This window comes from Capsella rubella, unplaced genomic scaffold (assembly GCF_000375325.1).
Source record: "Capsella rubella cultivar Monte Gargano unplaced genomic scaffold, Caprub1_0 scaffold_4, whole genome shotgun sequence".
Taxonomy (NCBI): domain Eukaryota; kingdom Viridiplantae; phylum Streptophyta; class Magnoliopsida; order Brassicales; family Brassicaceae; genus Capsella; species Capsella rubella.
In genome coordinates this window covers 9,570,648-9,594,491 of record NW_006238920.1, presented here as the reverse complement: position 1 = coordinate 9,594,491, position 23,844 = coordinate 9,570,648, and the positions used below count along the sequence as shown (strand labels likewise).

Genomic DNA, 23,844 nt, shown 5'->3' with positions numbered 1-23,844 from the left:
TTTTCTAAAGTCCAGAAAACTTGAACCGAACCAGAGAATCTCAATTGAACTGGACCGATAACCGAACCGAGATGCGAATGCTACGTAAGAGAACAAAAGAAGAACGACGAAAATAATTAATGTCACAAAAATGTAAATAACATAGAAGTTCGAGTGTTATATTTTTATCACGTACCATTGACTTAAAAACATAAATTAAAAAAGAATGATACGTACGGTACCGCAGGGCGTGCGGTTTTATTTAGTTTTGGCGGTTGTTGTTGTTCTCCAACTTCCTCGTCTATTTATTACTACAGTTCTGCTTCTCTCATCTTCTTTTGTCTGTCTCTGTCTGATTTTTTTTTTTTTTTTTAACAACATAAAGAAAATCCAATTTTTATTGTATGTTTTATTATAAATATTGAGCTCATTTTTTCAAATTTTTTTTTTGAGTTACTTGTGCCATAAATCATGGAATTTAATTTTTGTAGACGGACACTTTCAGCACAAGTTTCTTGCATTTCTGAATCGCAACCGATTGTTTTGAGGTGAACTCATCTATAAGTACATTTTATTAGCAACTCATTATCACTAATTTAAATGATTTTACTCATCTCGGTTTTCCTTAGTTTTTTTTGTTCTAGATTGCTTTTCCTTATTTAAGTACTAATTTACCACATTATTAATTTAACTACATTACTTGGTCTATTTAATTTCCGAATTTGGGATAAGTTTTTTTAATTTTTTTTTAACTGTCTAAACTATTTTATGGTCTCAATTAGGATAAGATATTTTTGACCTGTCATTTTGATTGGTATAGTATCTTCAATTTTTTATCTCTGATAAGTATGTTAAGTCTTAAGTGATTGTTGACCACTGTCTTATCATCTAAGACTTGGATTTAGGGTTAGGGTAGTCCGATCCTCTGTTTTCCTCTACCATCTTTTTTTTTTTGTCTTCTCAGCTCTTAGTAGGCTCCCCTCAGCTTCAGTGGAACGAAGTGATTGTTTCAATGGAACATTTCCGTCTTGCTCAGACCAAAAAGGTTAGCTTTTGATCTATATCTTTTCGACGATTCATCGATTCAATCGGATAGTTCTTAGGACGATTAGACGAACAATTATTCGCGTAGTTCCGAGGACGATTCGCCGGTGAATCGCGTAGTTCCGAGGACGATTCAATTTATCGCGGATCTCATCGATGAATCGAGTAGTTATGAGGATGATTTATGAATTTATCGCGAATATAGGGTTATCATTTTGGTGTACTTATTGCTACAGATCTTACTCTAAATTTACATACTTGATTTGACAATATTGAGACTGTAAAGTTGGTTTTGCATCATGATTTTTGCCTTAAGTGCTGTACTCCGTTACATATTTGGTTTACTAATGTTGATTCATGAATCTGGCAATTTTTTTCCCTTGAGGTTCTTCTCAAGCATACTAATGTCCTATGCTTTTTTTTTTGTTTCTTCAGAACAAGGACACAAATGAAGCAACTCCTAATAGTCCCCGCCATCGGAAGGTAAGACCAAAGTGATACTCCGGGCATAAATTTTACTTGGGATCAGTCCAATGTAGGTCCATAAAGGCTTACAAATTCCTATGTTTTTACATAATGATAGGTTCTTGCTAGATGGGATCCAGCTAATGCTCGGAATCCAGCCATTGCTGAAGCTCCCTCATTCTTCCCAACACCAGAGGTCCTAGTAACTGTTCTCCACCTTGTTTTCAGAGGTTATGTTGATTTTTTTTCGTCTTTCCTCATTTCTGTTTTACATTTTTGGTGTTTAGGAGTTTGAAGATCCAATCTCTTATATTGAAAAGATACGTCCCAGAGCAGAACGCTACGGGGTTTGTGTGATCAAACCACCTCGGAATTGGACTCCTCCTTGTCGAGTTAAAGAGAAAAGTCTATGGGAGGGTACAAAGTTCCCAACCCGTATTCAGGTTGTTGACTTGCTTCAGAACAGAGAACCGATGAATAAGAAGACGAAAGCTTCTGGAAGCAAGCGAAAACGAGGAAGAGATCCCTCAAAAAAAAGATCTCTTCCTCTATCTGGCCCTGGCTCCACGTCAGCCTCCGCCTCCAGCTCGAGGGAGGATGAGAAGTTTGGCTTCAAATCTGGTTCAGATTTCAGCCTTGCGGAGTTTGAGAAATATGATCGAAATTTCAAAGACGCCTACTTCAATAGAAAAGGCAAGGGTAAAGCTGGAGATACAGAAATGGCTCCATCCCTAAAGGAAATCGAAGGAGAGTACTGGAGGATCATTGAGAAACCGACAGATGAAGTCGAGGTACATGATACGTCCATGTAAACCAGAGTTCTTCTTTTTGTTCAACAGTTTTGGTATTTGATGTCTCTGTGGCAGGTATATTATGGAGCTGACTTGGAGAAAAAGGTGCTTGGAAGTGGATTTTACAAAAGAGGGGAAATGCGAACCGGAGAAAGTGAAATGGATCGTCAATACATAGCTTCTGGTTGGAACTTGAACAACTTACCGCGTCTTCCTGGCTCTTTATTCGCCTATGATCCTAGTGAGATCTCAGGTGTTAACGTGCCATGGCTCTATGTTGGGATGTGTTTTTCTACGTTCTGTTGGGTAAAATCACACTCTCTAATCGTTTTTGTTAGCTTGTTTGTTTCTCAAATTTCACCAAAATGTTTGATTGTAACAGCATGTGGAGGACCATCACCTATACTCGGTGAACTATCATCACTTTGGCTCGCCAAAAGTATGGTATGGAGTTCCAGGAAGCCATGCAAATGCGCTAGAGAGGGCGATGAGAAAACATCTTCCAGATCTGTTTGAGGAACAACCTACTCTACTTCATGGACTTGTTACTCAGTTCTCTCCTTCCATCTTGGCCACTGAGGGAGTTCCGGTTTACCGGGTGGTTCAAGAATCAGGGGATTTTGTTATAACGTTCCCTAGAGCATATCACTCCGGATTCAACTGCGGGTTCAACTGTGCAGAAGCCGTGAATTTTGCTCCGGTTGACTGGTTGGCTTGCGGACAGAATGCTGTGGAGTTATACAGCCAAGAGCTCAGGAAAACGTCTCTGTCGCATGACAAACTTCTCCTTGGAGCAGCTTTTGAAGCTGTTAAGTCCCTTTATGAACTCTCAGCTCGTGGGGAGAGAAACGCAAATAATCTTAGATGGAAGGGTTTCTGCGGGAAGAACGGTGATCTTACTAAGGCAATGGAGGCTCGGCTGCGAATAGAAGAGGGGAGAATTCAGGCTCTTGGAAATGGTTTCCACTTGCTAAAGATGGACAAGGATTTTGATGCATCCGTTGAAGTGGAATGCATCTCTTGCCGAAGTGACTTGCATCTCACTGCCTCTTGCTGCACCAAATGCTATCCCGGAGAATATGCTTGCACAAAACACTTGAATGATCGTTGTTCATGTGAAGGGTATGATCGGTTCGTCCTTCTTCGTTACACCATGGATGAGTTAAGTTCACTGCTCAGAGCATTGGAAGGTGAATCAGCTGATCTTATAACATGGGCTTCTAAACTCATCGAAGATCTTTCAGATATCACTCAGAGAGAAGATGCTTTTGATCTGAATCTTGGCTTGCAATTGGAAGGTGCTTCTTCAGAGACCCGTGATGTTGTTGCTGCACCCATGATGAACTTTCCTGACCATGTCCAGCCTATAGATCTCGGGGTCTTGGTTCCCGGACACCTTTGGCGTAACAATCATGCTATATTTCCAGAAGGTGCTTCTTCAGAGACCCGTGATGTTGTTGCTGCACCCATGATGAACTTTCCTGACCATGTCCAGCCTATAAATCTCGGGGTCTTGGTTCCCGGACACCTTTGGCGTAACAAGCATGCTATATTTCCAAAAGGTGCATCTCCCTGAAACCTTTTTTTTTTTAGCCTAAAGAAATTTCATTTTAAGTCACGTGTGTCGAGAGAGCTTTAAGTTTGTGGCCGCTTTATTTGTACAGGGTTTAAGAGTCGGGTTAAGTTCTATGACGTGAAAGATCCAATGAGAATAAGCTATTACACCTCTGAGATTGTAGATGCAGGATTTATAGGTCCACTATTCAAGGTAATTAAAGGCTAAAACCCTCTTTATTGGTTTGTGTTACGCTTGAAATGTTTTTAGAAATTGCCTTACATTGTGGTATAACGTTTCAGGTTACTTTGGAAGGATCTCAAGAAGAGACCTTCTGTGATGCATCAGTTCAGAAATGCTGGGAAATGGTGTTGGAGAGAGTTAACAAAGAGCTAAAAGAACGCAGCAGCCAAGAACAAAATGTTCAAATTTTGGAAAGCATTGACGGGCTAAAAATGTTCGGTTTCTCCACCCCATTCATAGTTCAGGTAAATTTAAACTAATTGAATCGACCTAAGTCTTTTTGTTTGATAACTGGTCTATGATCTCTCTCTAACACAACTTATCATCTTCGTATCCAGGCCACTGAGGCTCTTGACCAGGACCATCGCCTAGTGGAGTATTGGAACTACAAGAATGAGCAGGCTTCGTTGGAATCGGCTAGGAGAATTGCATCCGTGAGCTTAGCGGCCAGAACAAGACTTTTTGGGGTCGATTTGAACTGAACTTGAAGAATATTCGTCAGGAAGAAGAGATACAATGGTAGAGTCGTAGAGATACAACTCACCAATCTTTCCTTTGCCTTAATGACTTTTTCATAGAACTCTTGCAGTACATTTCTCTCTCTCTCTCTTTTCATAGAACCCTTGCAGTACATTTCTCTCTCTCTCTGTCTCTCTCTCTCTCTGTCTCTCTCTCTCTCTCTCTCTCTCTCTCTCTAATGAGGCTGTGACTGCCAAATTTGTACCTTTTGTTTATGTTGGTCGTTGATAAACTACAGTGACTTTTTCTCAGTTTGAGACCAAAATTTGATAATATGGAAACTCTGTTTTTTTTTTTTTTTTTAAATCTTAACTCAGGTAAGAAATGATGATTTCGTCGTAAAAAGATGGAGAACGAATCCTATCTTCGGACAAATATCAAAAGCTCTGTTTTTGAAGTGAAGCAAGTCCCGCCTAAATCACGAGTGGCGCCGTACCAATTCGGTTCTGTCTGGTTCAACTATAAACGAAATGGTAACCGGACAAACCAATCTCTGATTTAAACCACTTTATTTTCGATTTCCTTGTAACTTAAACCAATTCAGGGATCTATTTTTTTTTTTAAATTATTCTTTCCCTATAGATATTTTTTTTTAAAATTACGAGCTAGTACATTCATTGATTTATTATGTTTAGTTTACTTGGATTGGGCTCCCTTTCTATCGTTATTTAAAATGTATTATTTTTTTTGTCATCATTTGAAATGTATTAATTTAATTACACATGCATCCTAACGTAGAAATAAATTGTCAAAACTAAAACAAAGAAAAGGATCGGAGGGACACAATTTTCCGAAACGCTCATAAACGTTACATGGTGTTTGACTTTGAAACCTGGAATAAAAGAAGCAAGAATTTGTGAAAATTAGATGGAACACAATTAGGTTTTCTATAGAAATAAAAGAACCTTCTACCCAAAACCTTCAAAGTTTCGATCAACCATAGTTATCAGAAATTCAGGATTAGGTCGAATTTTTCTTAAACAACATATCCAACTTATTAAGCCATTGACATATACTAATAAAATGTAGAGATTCAGTTTACTTATTAGATACCGTCGTCTTCAACTTCACTCGTACTCGTAAACTTCAAGAGAGAATTTAGGTAGGTACTAGGAAGTAGGAACTCAAACCGAAGTCTTTTTTTCATTAATTAGATCAACATTGTGATACAAACACGACATATATATATGTATCTCTTTGTAATATTTTTCCATCAAAATACTCATATTTTATTACTATGATCGAGTACACATGATCATTTTCGATATAACATTAGTTTATTCAAACGAGATGGTTATTTAATTTATTATAATAACGGCATTAATAAAACTATGCGTTCACGATGGTGGCGGCGTGAGGAACGGGAACGGCAAGGGAGGAAAACTAAAGCCAGGGAAGCCAGGAAGAGATGGCGCTGGAGGTGATGACGGCATCGGAAACGGAAACGGTAAACGTGGGATGTTTCCAGGGAATGGAGAAGGCACAAACGGCGGGAAAAGTGACGGTAACGGAGGAACACCTCCAAATGGCAAGCCCGGTGGAAACGGCAGGTTGTTCGCTTCGTCAGTGGTGGTGGCCACCGATTGATCACTGAGAGGACGGGCCACGGTTGTTTCCGGCGTAAGGTTGAAGATCAAGATTAGGGTTAGGGCTAAAGTAGTAACTGAAGAAGCCATTTGTGTTTTTTTCTTCTTCTAATCTGCTTCTGTCTGTTGCTATAGCTGATGTTTAGTGTGACTTTATTTATAGGCCTATTCTTTTATGAGCAAAATTAAAAAAATTTTATATATATACATACATATAATTTACCTACAAACGCAATAAATTGGTGCCAATATTTGTAAAAACATCGAATGTACCGAATTCGAAAATAAGTGGACTGATTTAACAACTACAAATGCATGTGTATCGCATGTTGGCTGTTGCATGCATAATTTTCCAATAAAAATAAAAAGTACGTTTTACATGAAAATTGGTTGAAAATTAAAGGAGAAACATGATGATTGACTAATAATAAATATAGAGGCATGCACATGAACATGTGTCCCTCATGCAGTTTGGTTAGAGCTCGTTGAATTAGTCTAATTATATCGAAACCAGCTGTGTTTTTTTCTTTTTTCTTTTTACTTATTTAGATATTCTTCTTTTAACATTCACATTTCACTATCCTATTTATGATCTTGTACGTTAACGTTAGTATCATCATTGTATGCTTACCGAACCCTAGCGAAACTGGTTTGTTCTTGAGTCCAACTAGACGTATTGTTTTTAAGTATGAAATGCTAGCTGTGTATGTAAGGAATATATGGTTAATATGAAGTGTGTCCAGGGCATTGTTGTGCGATTGAGTAGATTTGTGTGTGTAGATTGTGCGATTGACTAGATCTAGATGTGTGTGTGTGTGTGTGTGTGTGTGCATGTGTATGTGTAGATTTAGAGGTCTAAAGACATTTTGCCATAATCCAGTGTGCGGGGTTGCGTCGAAACAGTAGTTTCTGCCTTTAGTGAGTATTTCTCTTTAGTTCTTGTAGTTTACACCACGATCCTGTCTATAACTGTGGGTTGTCACATTTTTCTGCAAAGGCATCTGCGGCTCATAGTTAAGGATACAGCTTGGGGACTCGTTTATGGTTCATGTTGGTGATTAGGGTCTGCGGAAGAAGGAAAGCTTAGGTTTATAGAATTTACAACATAGACCTAGTAACGCTTACAAAAAACATGTTGAATTCTTCACATTCTTCTATACTTTCCATGCGTCCTCAATGTGCAAGTTTTCTTCCGCTTCTATAATCATATCTATTGGCTCTGCGTTTGAAAGCAGATTTGCAGTAAGGATCTGTGAGAAGTTCAAAAGATGGAAGGATCAGAAAGGAGAAGAACTATAGTGGTTTATGCTAATATGACTGCACCAAGCTTTATATTCGGACCAATAATCTCAACGTGAAAGTGTAATAAAAAGGACTAATTATACCTACCTGGCTCATGAATCGGGAAGAAGCCGACCATTGTACATCTTTTCGAGTAGCTCACGAGCACCAGGCCTTCTAAGAAGGCCTTTGTTGTTTGGTAAACCTGTACCCAAACAGACCGGACACACAAGCTTACCTCGACCTGTTTGCAATAGGTGCCACCAATTAATCAGGCAAATCTATTGTCTCAAGCGTTACCAATCCAAACTAAACTAAAGAAATATTGAGAACGAGACACAAACCGTAACAATTTGGACATTCCGTAAACTCATATACATCTTTGGCACGTTTTCGGTTGAGAGCTTTCCATTTTCCTGTACCACCACACATATCACCTATATCATAAGAAAAATACAATTAAAACCATATGGTCAGGGCATCAGTAGTAAGCTCATGAGGTACATCAAATGAAAACAGAGAATCATTATGACCTTTAACATAGCAAGGTGTTCAAGGAAATATGTTACCAGGAATTTCATATGTTTAGTTTCACTTTAATCTTTTGTGAACGTCACAATTTGGTCTTATATCCTTTAATCTTAAGCCATAAAACAAAAACACTTTCAAAAGAAACACAATGAACATCTACTATACAATACATGTTCAGTGACATGCATGTATATCAAAATGCCAGAAAAGAAACTACAACATTAAAATTTAAAACAAAGCAAAGAAGAGTCGCTCACAAAGAACAGCACCACTGCCCTGACAGTTACGGCATGAACCTCCTGGTTTCTTGTCTAAAGCGGCTGCCTTTTCCACAGAGACAAAGGTATAAGCATTGCTAATTAAAGCTGCGGATCCGCACACACATGCCGTCATCCACTGTCTCCGTGACACCGGTTTCTGATCCCCCTGCAGCCAAGAACACAAGCCAAGTCAAGTTTCCACTATCACTTTTAAAATTTAATACCTGAAAGTTAAGACTAAGAGCTAGTGGAAGCACTTCTATAAACAACTAAAACTAGCCCAGCTCCAAATTTACAGTGAAGAGTAACAAAGACAACACTAGTGTTGATGGTACCAATATGTAGCAGAACTAAAGACTAAGAATTGGATTTTCTTTTCTCAGCACAATACCAACTAGAGATTATGACAAATCATGTAACTGTATGTAAGTTATTAGTAGTCACCAAATTCAAACAATAACAATTGAAATGTTTTGCAGCTGATACAAATTAGTGAACTGAACAATCAAATCTCCGTAACCCTACCTCGGAATGTTGAACATAGAAGAGTATTGCACAAGTTGTATTATAAAAACCTGAGTTTTGCTGGCAGTCTCCGAGGAAGAATCTGAATCGTGCGAATCGAGGCTCTGATTCTCCGGGCATGATTTCGCAAGAACACGAACTCGGTTCCGGTTAGATGTAGCTGGAGAAGGTGTATGGAGACGCGTCGAAGGGAGTGCGAAGAAGAGATGAGATGATGCCGCCATTTTTTTCAGTCTGCGGTCATAATTTTACTGGCGAACCAGAGAGACACCCAAACCATCTATAGGATTGTTTTAGATATTTTCGTTTTATTGCACCGACTTTTACAATATTTACAGATTGGTACGCTTTCTTTTCAATTTCAAAACTTCAATCCTTTTTCATTTTAAACACAAAAAAATGTAGAGATGGGATGTTTCAAGAGGCCCCCAGGCCCGTTAATAGGCCTTTCTCCATGACTGTCCCAAAGAGGCTTGAAGAGTTAGGGTTTGATATTTTCAAATATATAAGTTTAAATTTGTAGTTTCATAAATTTAATCACAATTTTAATAGAAACATATGTGGTATTTTTGTGCAACTTGGTAGAGTATAATTCGATTTTTAAAATACGAAAAATTAGTTTGATCAATGAATTGAATGAATGTGTATATTATGATAAAGAAAGATAAAGAAGGAGGAATATATGGTTTCGAGATCTAAAGAAGTCAATGTGCATGGGACTGTCGGTTGCCCTTGCTTGTTCAAGATGTAGTTGCAAACTTGTCTAAATGCAATGAAGTCTCAGCATGCTTTACTCTACTCAGTTATTTTTTCCATATTATAAGGTCCACTCTTTATAACTCTATTTTATTTTAAAATCAGCTATCAGTTTGTATATTTATATTTCTGAGATAGTCATATCCTTTTTGAATTTGGATTTTTCTAGTTTTTGCTAAACAAAGTCATCCAAATTACCTAATAAAATATGCTTATAAATTACACTGAATTTTCAAAAAGGTTTTAAAATTATGGTTTTCTCATTTTTATACGACAGTTATTTAAAATATTTTAGTGAACAAAAGTACATCAGCACATGCAACGATACCAAACTACCTACCTATTTGTTTCTCTTATCATTATAGTAACATTTTACATAATTCTTTGTTGTACACATGACATTACACAATAATATGGTTTTTGGTCAAGAGTTAGTAAAGTTTTAGGCCATAAAGTGAAAGCCACGTATAGAGTTGTACCGACATGTCAGCAGAGAGTTCGTCAGATGCTGGGGCTTCCTCGTTCCAATCACCGCGTCTCTTATAATATCTGTTGCAATCTCATTCGCTAGCTGCTTTTTTTTATATATGAACACCTCATTGATAGTAAGAGTTAGTATCATTTACTTCAACTTTATAGCTCTTCGCTCTTTCTCACCGCCAAGACCGCTCTGTTTGCTTTCCTACATTTATACGTCTTTCTTCTCCTTGTCCACTTAGAATTTCAGATCGAATCTTTCCTACTAAACCCACGATAAATTTTGAGTCTTTATCTCTCCTCTATCAGGTTCGCCTCTCTCTCTCTCTCTTGCCCTTGCCCTGGTTGATATTAATGTCGTTTTTGTTGTGAGTAACCCTTTAAGCTTTCTTGGTCTTCCGTTTCGTGCTTCTTGGTTTAAGTCCACTTTCTACAACATTTTTGCTTTTTTAGAGTTTCTTCTGTTTTCCTCATCTTCAGTTTGAAATTTGGCCCTTTTGTGAAAATTCTGTGTCGGTGTGATGATATGCATATGTACTAATAATAGTTTTTAATATACCTAACTTATTCTGCATTTTCATTTTTCTTAAAGACCGAGTACCGACCCACGTTGGAGTTACTTCTTATTTCCAAACTTCTTTTAAAGACATATTAATTAGTAGAAATGGGGTTTTAAATCGAATACTGAGGTTTTTACAGATGTGAGTTTTTTAAACATCCCGGCTGTTAATCTCTTGCAGCTGAAACTGAACTAGGCTGTGTTTTTTTGTCAGAATCAAAATGCTGAATCTTGGCAGACCAAGAATCGGGAGGCAAAACAGATCTATGTCTTTTGAAGGTATCTTTCTAGACTTCTATAATAAAATCTGATTTTTAACTGTTTCTTTTGTTTTGTTTTTCTGAATCCTATTTTGCCTTCTTGTTGTCTATAAGTAGTAGACATCAGTGGTTGGTAAGTTGATAGGGAGATTCCAAGTTTTCTGGAGTTTGTTAGCTCCAAAGTCAAAATCTTTTGCTATGTGCTTCTAATTTGGATTCAAGATTCACACTTGTTGGTGGTGTTTGGAGTGTAGGATTGGATTTTGCAGACCCAAAGAAGAGCAACAATTACATGGGGAAGATTGTTTTGGCCATGACACTTACAGCAATGTGCATTCTCTTGCTCAAGCAATCCCCTACCTTCAATACCCCAAGCGTGGTATTACTACTTATAATATGTTATTAACTTGTTACTTCACTTTCTCAATTTTGAAGTAATAATGTTTTGAATGGTTGTTATGTTTTCTTCATCTTTCAGTTCTCTCAACATGAACCAGGAGTTACCCATGTTCTTGTCACTGGTGGTGCTGGATACATCGGGTCACATGCAGCTTTACGCCTTCTAAAAGACTCATACCGAGTCACCATTGTGGTATACATCTTCATTGCCCTTGCATAGCTTCATCCTTCTCGTGTTGTATCTAAGTTAAAAGTAAATCTTTTATGTTTTGGCAGGACAATCTGTCTAGAGGGAACCTAGGTGCGGTTAAGATCTTGCAAGAACTGTTTCCGGAACCTGGAAGGCTTCAATTCATATATGCTGATCTTGGAGATACAAATGCGGTATGGTCCTTCATTGTAACTCTACATATAAGAACCCAAAAACACAAATGGCAAGCTTTTTTGTGTTTTCTAAATAAGAAATGTTTTCAGGTTAACAAAATATTTTCTGAAAACGCATTTGACGCTGTGATGCATTTTGCTGCTGTTGCTTATGTTGGAGAAAGCACACAATTTCCTCTTAAGTGAGTAGCTTGATCCTTCTCAAAATGATTTGACCTTTACTGTCAAATTTGTTGTAAATCATATACAGTAGCTTGATGTTATGTCATTTGCAGGTATTATCACAATATCACATCAAACACGTTGGTAGTACTAGAGACGATGGCTGCTCACGGTGTGAAGACTCTGATATATTCAAGCACATGTGCTACGTATGGAGAGCCTGAGAAGATGCCAATAACAGAGGAAACTCCTCAGGTCCCAATCAATCCATATGGAAAGGCTAAGAAGATGGCAGAAGATATCATCTTGGATTTTTCCAAAAATTCCAATATGGCGGTTATGATCCTGAGGTTGTTACTTAGTTCTTTGTTATGTGTGTGTTTAGGGCTCTGTGCTTGTTTTCTCTTCCCCTGAAGCTCGAATCTGTTTTTTCAGATATTTCAATGTGATTGGGTCTGATCCTGAGGGAAGACTGGGTGAAGCTCCAAGACCTGAACTCAGAGAGCATGGAAGGATCTCTGGTGCTTGCTTTGATGCTGCACGAGGCATCACTCCCGGGCTGCAGGTAATTATCGCGGTCGTTGCTATGCTTCATCATTACAGAAGATATTTGTTGATGTTTATTTGGTTTTTATCTACAGATTAAAGGAACAGACTACAAGACTGTGGATGGAACTTGCGTACGTGATTACATTGATGTCACAGACTTGGTTGATGCCCATGTAAAAGCTCTTGAAAAGGCGAAACCCCGCAAAGTTGGGATCTATAATGTTGGTACCGGGAAAGGTATAAAGTTAGATTGTAGGCAAAAAGTTTTGGAAAGTGAAGAGAATAACTTTCCAGACAATGTGATATTGTTGTTGTGCATGCAGGGAGCTCAGTTAAGGAGTTTGTGGAAGCGTGTAAAAAAGCGACCGGGGTTGATATAAAAGTCGATTTCTTGGAAAGACGAGCAGGAGATTACGCAGAGGTTTACAGTGATCCAAGCAAGATTAGAGAAGAGCTGAATTGGACAGCCAGGCACACAAATCTTCATGAGAGTTTGGAGACGGCATGGAGATGGCAAAAGCTTCATCGCACTGGCTATGCATCTTTTTCCTTGGTTTCTGCATACTGACCTTTCTGCATTTGCTTGTAATAATTACTCGTCAAGGAGTCCTTCACTGGTAGATGATAGCTATAGAGATTAGAGTCTCAATTCTAGGTGGTAGTAAAGGTAGTAGAAGCTTGTGTGTTCTAGTTTATTATTAGTAATCTAGTATTCATAACCATATATAAGAGATTATATATGAGATTATTGATTAATAATATAATCTATATCAATCACATTTTATTGTGATTGAGTTTTATCAAAATCCTGAAGGGAAAACAGACATATTTTAGTTCTTGGTGGAGAAGTGAAAATTAGCGGTTGGAAAAATGAAGTTTTCTAGCCCAGTGAGAAGCTTTTGTGTTTTTTTTGTATTTCTAATTTGGATTCAAATAAATCGTTTCCTCAAATGGTGGGATTGAGATTGACATTGGCCGTGGACGTGAATCCACTCAAGGCTTAGGTTTGTTTACACATCTGGATCAGACAAACAAAATTGAGACTGCAAGAAGTGGAATTTTTCTATTTGAAGACTAGAAGTAATAAGATGGTAACTATAACATATCCAATGGCAAAATCTGGTTCATATACTAATTACGAAAAGACAAGACAGTATGGTTGTTCTAATAGAGAATGCGGTACAGCAAACCAATCCTACACACCTCTTTTAACTTCAATCATGGAAGAGTCTTCAGGCAACTGATTGAAGAGCTCTCTCGAAGTTGTCTTCGGCTGATGACACATGCTTCACAAGTATGTGTTCCGGGTGTGAAAGTTTCAGCTGGCTGCAAAAGTATAGGGATTGCAAATGGACTCAACCAATGAGAGACTAACCATTATTTTTATAAGAATTAAAAATACCATTGCTTTCAAGTAAATTTCAGTGAGTTCTACGGAGGGGTTTGGCCCAAAGGATGCCTTATAAGCGAATCGATGATGAAAATGTACCTTAAGTAGCGTGAAGATGATTTCCCGACATGAAGACTGCACACAACAAGGTTTGCAAGAGTTTCTGGGTCTTTAGCGTCCTGCAAACACCACAATTAGTATAAACACTTGCCAATATACCGAAAAGCCAAGATACAAGTGCAATTGCAGAAGGTATGCAAGCCTGATTATAGTTACCTTGTTTAGTGCTTCAAGCAGTAGTGTTTCAGCTTCATCAAAGTTACCCATTTGCATACAGCAAACCGCTTTGCCATTCAAGATCAAGCTTGTCATCGGGTACTTCTCCGAGAAATCCTCGAAAATGAGATAAGCTTCATGTATCTTCGAACCGCCCTGGTATCGTAAATCGTCTGAGTACAAGAAGGAAAACAGACTCTATATGTAAAATAGGCCCAACAAAAATGATCAAAATCTCGCATTATACCATAGCCAGGTTCAACCACGCGTTTGCAAGTTGAGTGAGACTGTGGTCTTCATCAATCTGTTGCATCACTCTGAGCTGCTTCTCAGCATACTCTGATCTATGCATCTTAATGAATATCTGAACATTCAAGGCAAGCCTAGAAACAAAGTAGCAACAAAAAATCTAAGAAGATGTAAATATAACAGCCGCTCATAGAAACCCACCAAAGAAAATCGAAAAAAACTTTTACAAATCCATAGTTCTTCCAGCATGAGTGTGCTTCAGAGCTTCATTATAATCTTCCTCATGCAAGAATATAATACCAGCAATCAACCGCAATGTATCATTGTTTCCTATTGTTGAATCTGCCAACCATTCCCTCAAGCTTGAGATTGTTGATTCCTGAGCCAAGAACAACCGTACCATATCAGGATTCGGAATCTCTCAGCAACCAAAATTCAAAATTCTGCTACTAAAATTGTTTCGAAATTACCTTATTTTGAGGACTCGATAGATACATTGCGAGGAGTTTGACTGCTTGTAGTGGAGTAGCGGCTGATTCATCGATCTCACTGATGACAAGCTTTACAACACCAAAATTTTGAAGAACAGATCAAAAACAAAACGAAATCGAATCTAAAGAAGATGACATTTTCAAGGTGAACTCTTAAGGTGGAGAAACCTGATAGCTACCGAGAGCGATGTATGAGCGAAAGACGAAGCAATCGCGTTCGATGGCATTTTCGGGAGAGAGGTTAGGGATCTCGCTGTTGTTGATCGCTGTTTGATAAGCTCCCAAATAGAAATGGTTTCTTAGGTTGAAGAGGTGATCTGGTCCTGCTCCCATGGCTGCCATTGCTTTGCTTCTTCCTTCTTCTTCTTTCTGTAGCTCGATCTTTCAGATTCGCTCGCGTCTCAAGATTTTCCAAACGAACAAACAAACTGAAGTAAACGGGTAAATAACCTTTTAGTCCCTTAAATAACAATCATATACATAAGAACCGCAATTCGTGTAAATTGTATGATCGACACCCTATTATCTGATTTGGGCCTCATTGGTTAAAATATAATATTCTAATTCATCTGTTTATGGGCTTATTCTTTGGTGTTATGAGCTTTTAGTCTACTATCTTGTTAGGTCAGACACTTGCACAAAACAAAAAAAAACTTGCAAGTCAATTTTAAGCATATCATATTATCAGACGTGGTTAAATTAGTATATATTCGTGTTATGATATATGTGAGAGGGTGACGATTGTTTTTTCTATGAACTTAGGGAGCACTTAAAGGGAATGGTACGATTTCACGTAAAGTCAATATTTATTTAACATGTGTAAAGTAGTACACGTGCTACGCAACCCAATAACATTAATCAATCGTTTAATTTATCACAAAGGTGTTGAATCAATTTGTAGAGATGACGATCTTGCACTTCTCAGTGTAATGGTTTTAGCTATCTTTAGCATAATTGCGTTCAAGATATGTTGCGGTCGTCGTAGACTTTAATTACCTTTGTTAATGTAAAAAACGTATCTACTTGGAATAAGCTCCTTCATGCATAACTATTGTAATTAAATTTTTTGTTTGTCAAGTGTCAACTATTTAATACAATACTGTAGTTTGCAATTTGTAATCCCTAATCCAAAGGCCTGCTCGGAAATTTTCGGCTAATCCGGCCGGTGCTATCAATGAATCATAATATGTTTCAAGTGCTTGTGTATAATATTTGATTGTATCTAAAACATACGTTTTCAATCTAAACACATGTTTCGTGGTTACCAATCTAATTATATGTTTATATTTCTTTGACAAAATAATTCTTGTTTTGGGTTTTAAATTATACAGTAGCATTGGGATAACAGATATTATTAATACTATTGTCATTGTTGAATATCCATCCGTTCATCAACATGCGTCACCGTAGAACGAGGGAGGCATGACTTATATTTTGTTTTACTTTTTGCAACGTATGGTCTAATTATTGAGATCAAACAATTTATATAAAATTTTAGTCCCTGTCGTGTCGTTTCATATTAAAATGAATCTGTGTGCCATTAGAGATCAGAGAGGCCTGCTTCATATCATATGGGTCGTGATTGTTTTTTTTTTCTTTTCTTTATCTCATTTGATAAAATATCTAAATAGACTTATATAAGGGCAAGTGAGAACTACAGTATACATAAATTGACTTTTGAGCAAAGATATTTTTTGACTTCCATTTTGAAAAATCACAGAGACTAATAGAGGAATGGCAAAGAATTATATTTCTGTCTATATTTTTCTATGAATAAAATTTGGTAATTGTATTTTGTTGGGATATAAATCGTTATTTTCGTCCAAATGGATCACCAATTAAAGCAGTGGTATATATATGTGCAGTTTTTTAACTACGAACTTTAGTTGTCGACGCTGGTTTCAACGTTATGTCCACACTTATAATTTGATCCAACTCCAAAATTTCCCAAGGAAAGTGAAATTTCTCGCAATGCATAAATATGTGTTTATATCAATAGAACTGTTTAATATGTACACGCAAATTGAACCAATGTAAAAACTTTTGATAATGTTAAAATTAAAGGAAAACAAAAAATGAGAAAATAATATGGGATAAAAGATAGTAGTGATGAGGTTGTAATGCACGAACGTGGATCTAAGTGTTTGTCATGAAGCCGACCATTTTTTCACATTTTTAATCGAGGTATCTTTTTTTTTTTGTTTTTTTTATAAAGGAGAAGAAATGTTAATTTTTGCGAGGAGGAGTTCAAGGTTCACTTCCTCCTATAAGTGTTGTATTGAACATTAATCATAGCCAACCTATATATATAACCTAGCCAAGGATGATCTGAAATTGTTAAGAACACAACAAGTACCATAAATTACTAGTTATGCATAACACATTTACATGATTTGATCGGGATCCAGAGGGTAAATGAGTGGGATTAGCACATATTATATTTACAAAAATGATTACCTTATTATATCTTGAAACGGATTATTTTAATTTGACCAATAATATTCTAGCAGCTAGTTTGGGAACTCATTTTTTGTTATTTAATCAACACACAAAAATGTTTGTTGTTAACCAGCTAGCTAACAAAAAGAAATAACCAAGTAGGTGTCTAGGTGAGTTACAATATTTTATATAGTGTGGGCATTAATTCCAATAATAATAATGAAGTAGAGATTATATATAAATAAACTAATTAACTAAGTCCAACATGCATAAAAACACATGCTAATACCATGTGAGGAATTTATTACCCATGATACAAACTTTCATTCTTCAGTTTATTTTTATATGTATGTAATGGACAAATATATTTTCAAAGAAATTTGGTGTAAATAGCATATAAACAATGAACAAATAGTAGTATAAAATTTTTAATGTTGGCGACAATATGGAAAATCTAGAATGAGATAACTGCAAACGTATAATTAGTTGGCACCTATATTAAAATCCACACACCAACTGAGAATTGTTTTCTTTTCTTTTTTTGAAAGAAACCAACTCAGATTTAGATTAGTATGTGTTCGTATATTATGAAGAGTCGTTATTTTGCCAGTCTTGGCCACTTACATAACATCAAATGTCTCTTAATGTAAACAATTATATTTGTTTGCTTATATATAGACAAGTGTTAATATATATATATATATATATATATATTCAGTTATTCACATACAAAGTATCATTCTTTATATAACACTTTGACGAAGAGGATGAGTTTAGAAATGTGTTGTATATGTTCACATACAAAAAATGAAAAAAAAAAATAATAATCATTCTTTATATATAACACTTGTGAAAAACAAATCTACTAAGTTATATTATACTGTAAGGGAATTTGTTTTTGTCATATACGATTATGACAGGAACGAAATCGTACGTCTTCGTCTTTCCCGGTGTAAGCTAATGATTTCTTCTTGATTAGTTAGTTCATAATCCTCTCTGCAAAATTTTGATTTAAGAAATATATTTTAGTAATGGGGCTGGACATATTATAGTCACTAATAATGCTTCTCTTTTGTAGTTTTATAAGAACTAATTAAACTGCTTTATATTCTTCTTTTCTTTTGTTAGTTGTTCCTGTTAATTACGAGATGACCAGCTAAATAGCAAGTCAACCACCGTTGACTTGTACAAGGACAATGTTCAATATCAATAACGAATAACTTGTTTTGTTATATATAGAAGAAGACTACTTAAGATAAACAAACTGGACCATATATAGAAATTAGCAGATGCAACTAACTATAATCCATCACATAACACACTGTCTATATATCATCATCAATTCATCATCATATATGGTTGGAGACAGAAAAAAATAAATTCATATAGGAAAATCTCATATCATTCATTTTTTTATAAGAATTCATAAACTAATAATATGTACATACAGACAAACAGATTTTTTGGTACTCAAGACAAACAGCAAAAATGTATTTGAGAATGTTCACGTGGTCCAATGAGATTGGACGAAAATGAAACGTACTCCGAGAAATGCGGCTATTTGCCCATCTCTTTACTTCCCAATCACTTGTTTTTTATTCTCAAGTGCAGCATCTCATTATGCTCTTTCACATTATGTGATATTTTACTTATAATTTTAGATTAAAAGAAGAAAGAAAAAAAGTACAAGACTTGGCCGTATATATCTCGATCCATGAATATTTCTATACTTAAATAAAAAAAAATTATTATCACTTCACCTCCTTAAGATACTTAAATAGTAAAATGTCTCATATTAAATAGTTCGTTTTATATATAAAGAGTACATATATAATCTGATCTCCCCTCTCTCTTTCTCTATACATGAAGACATTGTCGAACTTATTCTCATTCTGAAAAGTCAGCGTCTCTTTCTCGTTTCATCAACCATTTTTGTTCTTCATCATCTTCTCTCTTTACTGATCACTCTTTTCCATAATACCTACATAACTCGATCGAGAACTTTTCCTAATTACTTTTTGTTTTGGTTTGGGAATTTCTAATTCTTTCTTTGTGTGTGTATACATATAAACACACGCATACGCATCATACATACATATTATGTGCAGCGTCTTTGATCAGTTACTAAACATGGACAACTTCCAAGGAGACCTAACAGACGTCGTACGAGGGATTGGTTCAGGCCACGTGTCCTCTCCTGACCCACCGGAAGTTCCATCTCCGAGTACCATATCTCGGCCGCCAACGTCGTCAGATCTCCACGTCGATTTCCCCACCGCCGCTGCTTCTGTCAGCTGTCTCCTCACAAACCCCTTTGGCGACCCGTTCGTAAGCATGACGTCGGATCCTCTCTTCCACCTCGCGGCAAGCTCCGGGTACTTACCCGTTGCCGGAGATAACAAAAGCGACAACAGTTTTGCAATCTTTCCAAAGGGTTTTGATGAGGATGACCATATTAAGAGTCAATGCAGTGTCTTCCCAAGAATCCGGATCTCGGAAAGCAATATCATCCACGATGGTTCCACGTGTAATTCACCGGCCATAGCCGTCTCCAACGCCCCATCTTCGCCGTGGGGGATGATCGGCGTTGATACCACTAACAGTCCAAGAAATTGTTTACTAGTCGATAATAGTAACAACACGTCATCATCCTCACAGATTCAGATCTCTTCTTCCCCTCGGAATCTTGGCATTAAGAGAAGGTAAGTTAATTAAAATTCCACCTCTATATATGTATGATTTTATTTTATTTTATTTTCCTTCTTGATTAAACAGGATCATTTAATGTTATAGACTTTATACTATTAGTTAGCTGTAGTACGTAACGACTGACAGCCAATTTTACATATTTTCATATTTGAAAACTTCATGAAGCTACTCACCATGGTTAACATCCTTTGAAAAAGAAATACATATATATCATATATGCTAGATATGTTATGATTAGTGTCTCAAGAAAATTAATTATCATGAAACGCAATTTATTCATTAAAACCAGTTATCTCAAGGAAACGTTGATATATTTTTGTATTTTTATTTTCATGAAACATAAGGGATATTGAAACTAGGGTTTCGTTTTGCAACCCTTCATGTGAAATTACCGAATTCGTACATGTTGTAGCTTGTATATATTAAAAAAAAAAAATTATAGTATTCATTTTACTTTAAGATAAGATGATTTTGATTAAATACAGAATTATATTTTAAGACTGAAAATAGTATGCGCATGATATATATGAAGTGTAAACATCGTAAACAAACAAAACGAACATATATTACGATGCCATCATATCATCAAACCGAACTCATCATGTTCCACACTTACATTGACCAGCCTTAAAACTTACCTCAATATATTCACGATGGATGCAGGAAGGGGCAGACAAAGAAAGTGGTGTGCATACCGGCTCCAGCCGCGATGAACAGCCGGTCCAGTGGAGAAGTTGTTCCGTCTGATTTATGGGCTTGGCGAAAGTACGGTCAAAAACCCATCAAAGGTTCTCCCTATCCAAGGTAACACTCACACTGTCACACATATACACATACTAATGTATTAGAATTTCCATAGTTATAACCCTATGTCGCTATCGTCTATACAATTTACGAACATATACAGATAATATATAGATATATAAGTATGTTCTTTCAATATAGGAAAGTTTTATAACAACCTGAAAAATTAATCACTATTGTAAATCCAAAAACAAATATGGTTGGCTCCATTGTGTCTTATTATTTCGGCACCTTTTAGGACCGAACCCACGAAAATGTACAAGTTTCAGTCCTGAAATTTGAAAAGACAAATAATAATACTGGAAAATTAAACTTACGTCAGTAAAAGAGTATTCCTTTTTTTTTTTGATTAAACCACTGAAAAGAAATTCACATGTAAGTAGAATTTGCAGCTTTGCATCTCCTTTCACAAACAAATATTGCAGGTGCAATGATTAGCATGTAAACTATAAAGTATAAAGTTCCTTCAATATTTTCTACGGCGCACATTAATCCTATTAAATTCCTTATTGTGACATTTGATGCAAACTTATCTTATGATCATAATATATATTCCATCGAGAAAGCTAAGGATATCATTCAGATTTTTTTTATTTTTTTTTGTCGATATTCCTTATGCGAAATTGATCTAATGGGTTGAGACTTCTCACTAGTTACACATGAATAATAAGATTATGGTTAATTAAGTATTTGATGGATATTTGAAGGATAAATTATTGTTTCTCAGGGGTTACTACAGATGTAGCAGCTCAAAAGGTTGTTCAGCTAGGAAACAAGTCGAACGTAGCCGCACTGATCCAAACATGTTGGTCATTACTTACACCTCTGAGCATAACCATCCATGGCCGACCCAACGCAATGCTCTCGCCGGCTCCACTCGTTCCTCTTCCTCCTCCTCATCAAACCTTTCTACCAAATCCTCAACCGCGGCTGCAACGACGACGTCTCCCTCGTCCAGAGTCTCCCAGAACAATAATAACAAAGACGAACCCAATAAGTCCCACTTGCCTTCCTCTTCCACTCCTCCTCCTTATGCGGCCGCTGGGATTAAGGAAGAGAACGTGGAGGAGCGCCGTGACAATATGGAGTTCGATAATGACGGTGAAGATACCTATAAACCGGAGTTGTTGCCTGAGTTTCAACATCAGTCGGAGGATTTCTTCGCCGATCTTGACGAGCTTGAGGGAGACTCTTTGACTATGTTGCTATCCCACAGTAGCGGCGGAGGCAACATGGAGACCGATACGACCATTCCCGACGTTTTTAGCGATTTCTTTGACGACGACGACTCATCAAGGTCGTTATAATTATTCTTATTAATGTATACATAAAATTATATTATTCTTGTAATTCGATTGTACTTAATGACGGTATTAGTCCTAGCGCATATATACCACTGTCGCCTGGTGGCAAATGAAGGGTATTCTTGTGATCTTTATGTGTATTTATTTCTTACATAAAGACTGTTTATAAGGTTATAGTATCAAAACTGTTTTCTTTATTCCTTTCTATTGTAGTCCAAAGCTTATCAAGAAAGACCAAATATTTTTGTTATATTAGCATAATAAGCATATTTCACATGCATGGACAAATTTGAAAGTAGTTTTTGTTACAACGCACTAGCTAGTCTAAGTTTTTAACTAAATACAATAATCTCAAATTCAAGAGGTGGTTAGAACTTTTTATGTGGCTGTTGTGAAGACAGTTAATGTAATTCCTTGGGTCGTTAATTTAAACACTACAGATTACCAAACAGTTTAATAGGAATGTATGGAACGACTATATAAATATATATACACATAAATACTTGTGTGTATAATAAATGTATGCTTGTGTGTGCTACTGGGATAGAGCAAGAGAAGTGGGGTTAAGGAATATTGGTGGATGGGACACAAAGCGAAGATGTACATCCACAGTATTATTAAGTTGCATGACTCGATCCATACCAAGGGATTACAAATTAAGAAATAAATTGAACTTTACCCATTAATTTTTATTTAATATCTCAATTGTGAACAAGTTGCCTTCTTATTTTTTTCCTTTAGACAAATGTTTTCGAGGAGGGGGGGGATGTTTGGAAACAAACTCTAAAAATTTATATTAAAAAGCTATAGCTCTATATATCAACTAACTAGCTCAATTTATATTACGTTTGAAATATATATATGGTGTATGGTCTATCAATATAAGTTATAGGAAACAGTTCATGTAAGGGAGATTTTTTTTGTTTTTTTTGACCATGCATGCATGTGGATGATCTCGGAAGGCAGGAAGAAAGCCCTACTTTCATGGCTTTACTTACGGGCCGAATTAAATGAGAATCCCATAATAATACTTATTAATTTGATATAATAGTCTTCATTCATTCTGACTGAATTTTGTCTCGGATGATGTTGTTCGTATAAATTATTTGAGAAATTGTACTCAACAAAATAAAATAAAAAATAAACTCCATCGTTCCATGGTCTATCATATTATTTGCTGATTAAAAATCATTTTAATTATAATCTTACCCATCAATCATCATGATTCATGACCTTGGAACTCTCTATCAGGGATAGTAATCTAGTATTTACCTTTAACTATATTCGTTTGTAGTTTCTTTACAGCGGCATGTGTGTAGACAAATAAATTAATCAAATAAAACTGTACAACACATTTTTAATAAATCACCGGTGGTATGGTATTATTACGAGAGTGTGTGGGATCTCAACTTTTGATCAGAATCATTCTGGAAATAGTGACCTTAAGTTTTGTCAAATCCATCGGATTCTGATTGATAGAAAGAAAAGTTGCATCACAACTTATTTAATATAATTATTTTACAAGGAAAGTGTTGATTTGATGAGGGGGCAAAAGAAAAAGAACAGTCGAATATAACACGTTTAATTATCATAATTTTTACTTTTCTATGGTTTTTATTCTCTCACGATGGGACATATAGAACGAGAGGCCAATATGAAATTGGACGAAGATTTTGGTGGGCAAATTGGCTTATATGGATGCTACTATTTCGCGTCACCTTCTTTTTGATTAACGAAAGTGATTACTTTTGATGTTTATTTTGGGATATAATTATGGGACATTAACTTTTAGTTATATGTTTTTAAAATAATAACATGATAAAATATAGTGGTAAGTCCCATCGGTAAGCTTTTTAG

The 23,844-nt window shown here is 36.2% G+C and overlaps 6 protein-coding genes across 11 annotated transcripts; 3 read left to right on the top strand and 3 right to left on the bottom strand.

Moving 5' to 3' along the window:
* Positions 1–873: 873 nt before the first annotated feature.
* LOC17889159 (lysine-specific demethylase JMJ15) lies at positions 874–4,895 on the top strand. 2 transcript variants are annotated; one of them, XM_023785247.1, is made up of 10 exons: positions 874–1,024; positions 1,459–1,506; positions 1,607–1,684; positions 1,776–2,279; positions 2,355–2,585; positions 2,662–3,577; positions 3,710–3,841; positions 3,944–4,047; positions 4,137–4,322; positions 4,416–4,895. In XM_023785247.1, the coding sequence occupies exons 1-10, from the start codon at positions 992–994 to the stop codon at positions 4,557–4,559; spliced, it is 2,376 nt and encodes a 791-aa protein (XP_023641015.1). In that variant the 5' UTR covers positions 874–991; the 3' UTR covers positions 4,560–4,895. The 2 variants fall into 2 exon arrangements, with proteins under 2 accessions (XP_023641015.1, XP_006295767.2); XM_006295705.2 differs by having other exon boundaries at positions 875–1,024; positions 2,662–3,841.
* An 876-nt stretch (positions 4,896–5,771) lies between these two features.
* On the bottom strand, positions 5,772–6,325 carry LOC17888320 (U1 small nuclear ribonucleoprotein C). The gene has a single exon (XM_006295885.2). The coding sequence runs from the start codon at positions 6,270–6,272 to the stop codon at positions 5,934–5,936; it is 339 nt and encodes a 112-aa protein (XP_006295947.1). The 5' UTR covers positions 6,273–6,325; the 3' UTR covers positions 5,772–5,933.
* An 817-nt stretch (positions 6,326–7,142) lies between these two features.
* Positions 7,143–9,043, bottom strand: LOC17889631 (protein PHOTOSYSTEM I ASSEMBLY 2, chloroplastic). Of its 2 annotated transcripts, none has more exons than XM_006294997.2 (5): positions 8,830–9,043; positions 8,252–8,420; positions 7,808–7,900; positions 7,572–7,707; positions 7,143–7,401 (listed from the first exon to the last, which is right to left on the bottom strand). In XM_006294997.2, the coding sequence occupies exons 1-4, from the start codon at positions 9,001–9,003 to the stop codon at positions 7,577–7,579; spliced, it is 567 nt and encodes a 188-aa protein (XP_006295059.1). In that variant the 5' UTR covers positions 9,004–9,043; the 3' UTR covers positions 7,143–7,401; positions 7,572–7,576. The 2 variants fall into 2 exon arrangements, with proteins under 2 accessions (XP_006295059.1, XP_006295058.1); XM_006294996.2 differs by having other exon boundaries at positions 7,143–7,432; positions 8,830–9,042.
* A 1,103-nt stretch (positions 9,044–10,146) lies between these two features.
* LOC17889566 (putative UDP-arabinose 4-epimerase 2) lies at positions 10,147–13,161 on the top strand. Of its 4 annotated transcripts, none has more exons than XM_023784362.1 (10): positions 10,147–10,321; positions 10,753–10,850; positions 11,086–11,210; positions 11,310–11,423; positions 11,507–11,614; positions 11,705–11,796; positions 11,890–12,126; positions 12,212–12,341; positions 12,418–12,562; positions 12,649–13,161. In XM_023784362.1, the coding sequence occupies exons 2-10, from the start codon at positions 10,793–10,795 to the stop codon at positions 12,891–12,893; spliced, it is 1,254 nt and encodes a 417-aa protein (XP_023640130.1). In that variant the 5' UTR covers positions 10,147–10,321; positions 10,753–10,792; the 3' UTR covers positions 12,894–13,161. The 4 variants fall into 4 exon arrangements, with proteins under 4 accessions (XP_023640130.1, XP_006294269.2, XP_023640129.1 ...); XM_006294207.2 differs by having other exon boundaries at positions 10,148–10,321; positions 10,786–10,850; XM_023784361.1 differs by lacking the exon at positions 10,147–10,321 and adding an exon at positions 10,359–10,380 and having other exon boundaries at positions 10,786–10,850.
* Positions 13,162–13,362: 201 nt separating this feature from the next.
* Positions 13,363–15,147, bottom strand: LOC17888405 (coatomer subunit epsilon-2). The gene is made up of 7 exons (XM_006294658.2): positions 14,900–15,147; positions 14,711–14,800; positions 14,468–14,619; positions 14,239–14,374; positions 13,992–14,147; positions 13,815–13,894; positions 13,363–13,651 (listed from the first exon to the last, which is right to left on the bottom strand). Exons 1-7 carry the CDS (start codon positions 15,071–15,073, stop codon positions 13,558–13,560), a joined length of 882 nt encoding a protein of 293 aa, XP_006294720.1. The 5' UTR covers positions 15,074–15,147; the 3' UTR covers positions 13,363–13,557.
* Positions 15,148–19,270: 4,123 nt separating this feature from the next.
* On the top strand, positions 19,271–22,115 carry LOC17889938 (probable WRKY transcription factor 35). Its single transcript, XM_006294169.2, has 3 exons — positions 19,271–19,872; positions 20,543–20,683; positions 21,411–22,115. Exons 1-3 carry the CDS (start codon positions 19,271–19,273, stop codon positions 21,988–21,990), a joined length of 1,323 nt encoding a protein of 440 aa, XP_006294231.1. The 3' UTR covers positions 21,991–22,115.
* The last annotated feature ends 1,729 nt before the right edge of the window (positions 22,116–23,844 follow it).